Source organism: Pelodiscus sinensis, chromosome 15 (assembly GCF_049634645.1).
Source record: "Pelodiscus sinensis isolate JC-2024 chromosome 15, ASM4963464v1, whole genome shotgun sequence".
Classification (NCBI taxonomy): domain Eukaryota; kingdom Metazoa; phylum Chordata; order Testudines; family Trionychidae; genus Pelodiscus; species Pelodiscus sinensis.
Genome location: NC_134725.1, coordinates 29347465 through 29354980, shown reverse-complemented (window position 1 = coordinate 29354980; position 7516 = coordinate 29347465). Strand labels below are relative to the sequence as shown.

At 54.8% G+C, this 7516-nt stretch overlaps 1 protein-coding gene across 1 annotated transcript in view; it reads left to right on the top strand.

Moving 5' to 3' along the window:
* The first annotated feature begins 2008 nt into the window (after window positions 1–2008).
* Window positions 2009–7516, top strand: part of TMEM132B (transmembrane protein 132B) — a 548756-nt gene continuing 543248 nt past the window's right edge. Inside the window, exon 1 of the mRNA XM_075898470.1 lies at window positions 2009–2495. Within this exon, the coding sequence (XP_075754585.1) occupies window positions 2414–2495 (82 nt within the window). The 5' untranslated portion in view covers window positions 2009–2413. The remainder of the gene's footprint in view (window positions 2496–7516) is intronic.

Below are 7516 nucleotides of genomic sequence, written 5' to 3'. Positions count from 1 at the left end.
GCTGTGCTCTGGCAGGGGTCATTTTGCACTCCCCCACCCTAGAAATGGTGCTACACGTTTTGCTAATCAAAGGTTTCTTCCAAAATTATTGCAGTAGGTCTGTGTCATTGAGAGTCACCAGGCCCTGCACCCCCCGCTGGAGTCAGATGTGACTCTCAGGCAGCAGGTAGCACAGAAGGTCTATTAGTAGAACACAGACACGCAGCTGAGTGGGGGCGCCTCTGCACAGTAATCAGTCAATACAATCTATCCTGGCAGGAAGGGGGGCTCAGACCTAGGGCCCTGTCACTCTTCCTGCACCCCAAGCTAGCAGAGAGTAACCCCGTGGCAGAGAGTAACCCTGCTGCCTCTGGCCTTTACTACGGCTTCCTGGGGGAAAGGTGCCATCTGGCCATGCCCCTTCCCTGCTCAGATTACAAGGGCATTGGCCATTTTGTAGTGAGGGAGGCTGGGGCCCTGTCTTTCAATGAGAGCCACGCCAGAAATTCCCATCAACATCTAAGTGTTGGTGCAGTGCTCTGGGAAATTGAGGCACACACCAGGACAGTAGAATTCACATGGAACAGTCTGTCCTTATCTCTGAGACTTCCCCTCACCTGGTGAAAAGAAGAGTGGAGACAGTCACCCAGAGAAAGGAGAGCTCTTGGTATTTTTCCACCACTTCTGCTGATTATTTTGCTCAGCTTGCATCTCTGTGGGGGTAGGGGCTGTGCTTGTCTGCATGTCTGTGCAGCCACCAGCCTAGCCTGAGCAGGGCTCTCATGCTAATAAAGAACAGCTTCAGTGCTTCTGGAAGGAGTTTTGTTTTTCTGCGGCCAGACAGGTTTTCATGGGGTTGGGCCAAGGTCCTTTTGAAGGTTTGCTCATTATTCACAAAGCTGCAGTGTTTGTGACAAACATGGATACAATCCAGGTGGGTTCAGGGGAAACACTGGCTCTATCCCCGCCATTTGGTTTGAAACCAAGGCCCTGCCTTTTGCCCTCTGGCAAAGAAGCTGCTTTGAAAACAGCCCGGGGACAGGTGATCTGTGGCGCAGAGGAGTTTTATGACAATAGCGAAAAGCCTGCGCTCTCTTTGCGCCCTTCTCTTGCACCTGCTGAAACTCCAGTAACTGAAGTGCAATCTCTCTGGAGGGCCCTGCTGGGAAGGTATCGGCTTACCCGGGACCCGGCCTGGGCCCAGAGAGAGCGCCTCGGACGCATAAGAGGGGAGGGAGAAGGCCAACCTGGAGGGGAACCAGCTTCAGGCGGACCATGATGACAACCGCCTCCTCATTCCGTAGCGCGGAGGGAGAGGGGGCGCTCACAGTCTGGGGGGGCTACGGGAGCGCAGCAGGGGCGCGCCGAACTCAGAGTGGCGCTTTGGTGGAAGCTCTGAATTCTGCCCTTCTCCAGCGGAGAAGGGAGCCGGCGGGAGGCGGCCAGTGCCCCTGCTGTGTCACCGCCCCTGTGTTCAATAACTGCCCGAGCAGCCGCTTCTCCCGGCTGCCCGTGTTTCCCTGGCTAGGGCCAGCCTGGCTGAGATTCACACCCCTGTCCCAGGGCAGCGCCGCTCATCCTCCGAGCCTCCCCGCTTTGTGCGCCCCGCTCCCCAGGTGATCGCCTCTCTCTGCCCCGGCTCCGTCCTTCGTAACTCAGGGTTCTGCCTGTGCCCGAGAGGCGAGCGGATCCCTGCTTGCTCCCCCACCCGTTACCTGCCGGGGCCTTTCCCGGGGCAGGGATCCGCGCGCTGCCCGGGCAGAGCAACTCGGCTCCCGCTGCCTCCCCCCTTCCCGTGGCGGTCCGGGCTCGCAGCAGGTTCAGCCGCTGGCTCCGCTCCGGGCTGCAGCCCCAGGCAGGTAAAGGCGCTTCTCGCCCCCTCCCAAGGTGCCCGCCCCTCCCCCGCCTGTCCCGTTTCCCAGCCCACCCCCCCCCTGCCATTGGCCCTGCCGGCTTGTCATTCCCGCCCCCCCTGCACCGGTCTGGGGGGGGGGGGGGAGGCTCCCGCCGCCTCTCGCAGATGCGCCCCGCTCGGAGGTGGGACAGGCACGGCAAGGGCCCGGCTGGAGCGCATCAGCCGCCCACTTCCCCGCCGGCCGGGGCGGTTCCGCCGAGCCGAGCGAGGCATTTCGGGCGGGGGCAGCAGAGCCAGGAAGGCGCCGCCGGGGGGATGCGGCTGCCGCCGCCCCAGGAGTATTTACGAGCGCTGGAGATCCCGGCAGTGGCGCCCGGGGCTTCCCGCGGCTCTGGGATGAGAGAAAACAGCGGCACCCGCGCCCCTGCGCAGAGGATTACGCACGGCTGCGCCCTGGCCGGGTCCGAGCGGGCTCCGCGGCGCCGCGCGCTCCGATGATCGCCAGGAGACGGGTCTAGAGGGCCCCGGTGTGAACACAGGAAAAGGGGCAAGGGCAGATCTGGTTACTCAGACCCCCCCATGGCTGCGGGGCGTGGAGCAGCGAGGATGGTGCCCAGGTGTTCCGTGCTGGCGCTGGCTCTGGCTGCTCTGCTGTGCGAAGGTAACCCCGCAAGTTTGCCTCCTTGTTACTGACGGGCTTTTCTCCCGCGGATCCGCTCCGCGGTTGCGGGCAGGGGCGTCGGGGTCTGGGAGAGAGCCCTCGCCACCTCGCCACGGGACACGCGGAGCGTGCGCGCTTCGAGGCGAGTGGCGGGAGTTTTTCTGTCTGGCCGGTCCCTTTCCACGCGTGTCCCAGCCACAGCCTTTCCCCTTCGCGGATCGCCTCAGTCCCCTCGCTCGCGGGGTTAGAGAGGGAAGATCAGCGCGGAGCGAAGATACCCACATAAACTCAGGGAGAAACCTCCGTCCTGGCTGCAAACCGTCCGCAGGGGCTGGGCGCTGGGTGCCTGGCCGGGGCTCCCTGATCTCTGCCGGGGGAGGGGGGGAGGGCAGGAAGAGAGGAGGGGGCAGCTCTTCCCACGCTGCCTACGGGTGTGCCAGTCTTCTCTTGGACTGGCCCGGGTTACTTCTCCTTGGTGGGGTGCCCGAAACAACAGCCCCAGTGTAGGTCCCTCTGGCTGTCAGCTCTGGGGCGACCCCACAGGTCCTGCCTGACCCCTCGCAAACCTCCTAGCAGCTGCTTCGGAGGGAGGGGGGGGAGGGAGAACCTACAGCTTTCCCACTCGGGAAAGAGGTGGAAGGGTTTTCAGGCAGCTGCCGTCTGCACCCACTTGCTGGACTCTCTTCTCTTCCGCCGCTGCCTCTTGCTCTGGGCTTGGGTCCTTGGCTGTGTAGTCTCTCCCCTACGGCCAGCGGGCCGATCCCAACTTGTGCCCCCCCCCAAGGGGGAGGCGAGTGGTCAGAGGTTTGGGGGGAGGGTGCTGCTGCTGCCAAATGGCATATCTCAATGCCCGAGCCAGCGCTTCCCGGAGAGATGTAAGAGGACAGCAGGAATTTTCTCCCCGGAGCTCTGCTTTTTGCTTAGCCCCCAACCCGCCTTCCAACTGAGTTACCGCCGGGCTGCCAGCCCGCAATGAAATTGACCGGGGAGGGGGGGGGGGAGTGTTTGATTAGCGCAACAGGAAGCTTCTGTATTTCTTGTGCTGCGGTTTCCCAGCTCTAGGTTTGCGAATCGCGGTGCTAAGGGGGACTCACGAGGTGACATGTCAGCGCAAATCCATGCACCAGAGAACATTTCTTTCCGTGGCTCGGCCACGCAGGTTGGCATCGCTCCCTCTGGGACTGATCTATTATGCGAGACAGGTCGCAGACTTGCGCCTACTCCAAGGTACCCAGAACCTATCGGGGATCATCCCACTCATCGCTGGGGACAGTCCCGGATCCGAGCGGTTTGCAACTTTTGGCAGGAAAACTTTTTACCGTTGTTCGTTCAAGTGTGTTCACACACCATTAGCGCGTGAAAAAAAAGTTACTGTGGCCTGATTAGTTAACCGCCCTGGGGCAGTCATTGTTCAAACTCCCGGCGGAGGGGAGGAAAGAGAAGTGTAAAGATCCTGATCGCGAGGTGGGTTTGCTGTGAGCGCTGGAGGAGACTCGCGGGTGTGAAAGGTTCGCCGGACATTCCCCCTTTTCGCAGCTTCCTTTCAGTGTAAAGCAAACCCAGGGATTTAAAACGCGTGGGTAAGATGATGCCAGTGCCACCGTTCCTGGACTTTAAGAGATGGACCAGGACGCAGTGTGTTGCTTGGCTGGAGGAATAGCAACAGGGATTCAGAAAAAGCTTGAAAATAAAGGGCCCATTCCCACAGACTCTGGCTTAGTCCCCTTATAAAGTCTCTCCGCATTAATATATTTGCGGACCACGGGGGTTCTGCTTTAAACACCTGCTGTCATGGTTTGACCCAGGAAACTCAGCCTCTACTTCCAGCAGGCTCCCTAGCATATTCAGGAGCTGATCTTGCAAACTCAATTCAGCGGGGAGTCGGGGAATCTCTGAACCATGCAGAGGTTTCGAGGTCTTTAGGAGACGAGGCAATAATTAATGTTTTGCAAGCCTCCCGCTTTTATCGCATTGTGGTTATGGCTTTGCAACGTTTCATCGGAGCAGCATTTTATTTCGAGTCCACCCTCCAATAGGAGAAAATGGCCAGGTTTCCTCTATGATGTACCCTGAGAGGGAAGGGCACGTCTTGTGCAGAAGTCCCCAGGGACCTTCGTTTGAGTCTCACTCAGAGGTGTGGAGACGTTTAGCACTAAATAATGGTGGTTAAAAAAAAATTCATTAAGACGCGGAAATTGCGCGGTATTTCTTCGTTTTTTTTCCTTTTTATTTACCACTGAGCAGTACGGCTGTGTCACCTCTGGGTGAAACAAAAAAACAGGACTGTGTAGTGAAAGTCTAACTTGCGCTGAGTAGGGGAAAGCTCTCGCTGTCAGGAGGAATATTCATTTAGTTATTTTAAGGATTTCCAGTAGAAAACGAGTGAGTCTTGCGCTGAGAAGTTAGTAGCCCACTTAATACGATTTACAACCACGGGTCTATTGTGCGCAGATAGGACAGATTTCAGTGAAGATCCTTATAGGTGAAGGGAATGAAAAACAACGTTGGTATCACCTAGTTAGAAAGGAGTCATTGTTCAGTCCTTTTGGATGTATGTGTGTATTGGGGAGGAGAACAGGAGACGTCAGATAGCTTGAACTCAGCAGCCCTAGAGCACAGAAACACCGGGCAATAATTTCCATGGTATTATTTACCTTGTCGCAGCTCAGCACTGAAATCTTCCCCCTCCATGGCACCGCGGAGTTGGGGAAACTTTTCTACTCCCAGAGCCCGCTGCCAATTCGCAGAGCTCGCGGCACCGATGACATTTCTCTCCCCAGCAGCGCGTGCGACGGTTTGATCAACTCGCTTTGGGGGAGGTGAGAAACCAGACCTGGCGCTCTCTGCTTGCCAAACCTGCGCCCCCCATCAATATCCAGCGCTAGGGAGCGGCGGGGGCGGAATGCCAAGCAGTGACACCTTGCCAGGGGCAGGGGGTGTGTGACATGGTGGAATGGGCACTTGCAAGCTTTGGACTTTTTGAAATACCAGTTGCCTGATGAGGACCGGGTCTTGGCTTTCATGTTGGCGTGAAAGCTGCAGACTCTTATCTGGGGGCGCTTAACACATTCCGAATGGAGGTGTGGATCGCTATGGAAATCTTAGTCTGCGGAGTCCCCAGGGGGCCAGCCCCCCCCCCCCCGGTTGAAACGGTAGAAAGAGGCAGCAGCCCTAGAGTGAGTTTATATCCCTATGCACTGTAAAGTGCATCTCCTCTCTCCGACTTTTTTCTCGCCCCCCCCCCCCCCAGCCCTTGTGTGGGTAGCTACCATGGTGAGCGTAGCTTGTGGGTGTGATTCCTGCCGCATTCGGAGTGCTTATCCATATGGAAACCCGCGCTGACTGTAACTGCGTGTTGCTGGAAATGGACCATTTCAGCAGACACGTTGTTACTTCTACCTGCGCCCTTTCCAATGTGCACGTTGGAAAGCAGCGGTGGGCATAGTTGTAGTTCATGCTGATGTTTGGTGAACACCTCCCCAGTCCTGCTCTTCCCTTTGGTCTGTGCAATCTAGTGCCCCTGTCCATCATGTAGTGCTGCCCTGTGCTGTGCTGTGGACTATGGAATATGTATGAGAGGAATGTCTAGGGTCTGCGAGTTGGGAGGGTGGGGGGTGGGGGAGGGGGGAGAGAAGAAGGGAGTTAAAGTAAGTGTAATTTGTACATTTACTTTAAAAATTAGAGACTAATCTAAATTCTGCCGAGCAAATATCTTCATCCTGCATACTTGCTGTAGACTGCTACCAGTAACAAAGGGGTTTCCCCCTCATCTCTTGCATTTTGGAAGGAGACTTGCAAGAAAGGTGAGATTGAGTGCTGGTCCCCAGTTTCAAAAGTCACGTCCATGTCCGGTTTTCAGAGATTACAACATTCAGGACCACTGAGATCCAGGTCTTGGGCGTAGCCAATTGTGAAGACAGGAGCCTTTCCTGCATGCCATATTACTCTGTTCTAAAAGAGGCAGCAGTAAACTGAAAACTGGCACACAGCCTTTGGGGAGTCGCATGAGGAGGAGTCTCACCTCTGCCTCCTTTGTTTCTTGCTTGCTCCCAGTGAGGCAATTAAAACTACTGACATCTCACACCAGTTCAGGGAAATTTGAAAGCTCATTGGTGGCCTTTGTACTTTACTTCTCTGGGGACTTTTCCTTGTTCTCCAATTCTTGTCTTGCCAAGTATGCTAAATAGCATACTCTGAAAATCTTGCTTGGCTGAGACCTTCCAGAAGCAGCACTTTGTGGTAGCATCTCAAAATTTTACCCAAAGTTCAGTTTTTTGGGTGAGACTTGGAAATTATTATCACTTCCTCCCTTTCCATTATATTCAATGGTTTATCTTCACTTTTGTGGCTGCTGGCTCTGTGTGGAACCAGAAGGAAAAATGCCAAGGGGCTACAAAAAGTTGAGTTTGTGCACATATCTGTCCTGCTCATAAACACATTTCTGTTCTGTTCATGAGCTCCACATTTTCATGTTTACTACACAGCTGCATATTCTGCATATGGGCAAGGATGGCTTCGCTGCCGGCTTTGCTTCTACAGAGCCAAGAGATTCAGATCCTATGCTTCAGAGAAGCATGGGAAGATTTGGGTCCTTTTGCTAAATAAACTTTCAAACTCTTTGAAGTTTACCCATATTAAAATATTTTAAAGTGATTGTGCTCAAAACATCTGGCCACACTTCTTTATGGCTAGGTAATGAGAATATTACACATCTCCTCTCTAGTTATAATGAGGAGACAATACAATATGTCTGTTTGAGGGAAAACAGTTTGTCCATTCCGTCTTTTCTTTTTACCCTTGCCAGCTAGAAGATGGAGAGCCATGAACACATTTATTGAATTTCAGCAGAACATGGTTCCCTTTCCTGTTTTTTTCTATTCCTCTCCACACTTCTAAGACCCAGGATATTCATAGCTCAGTGGTTCAGGAGCTAAATGAGCAATCAAGATTACCTTCACTGAGTCACAGTCATGTGAATTCATTGTTTCATTTACTGTAGTTGTATATACTAATACTTAAAT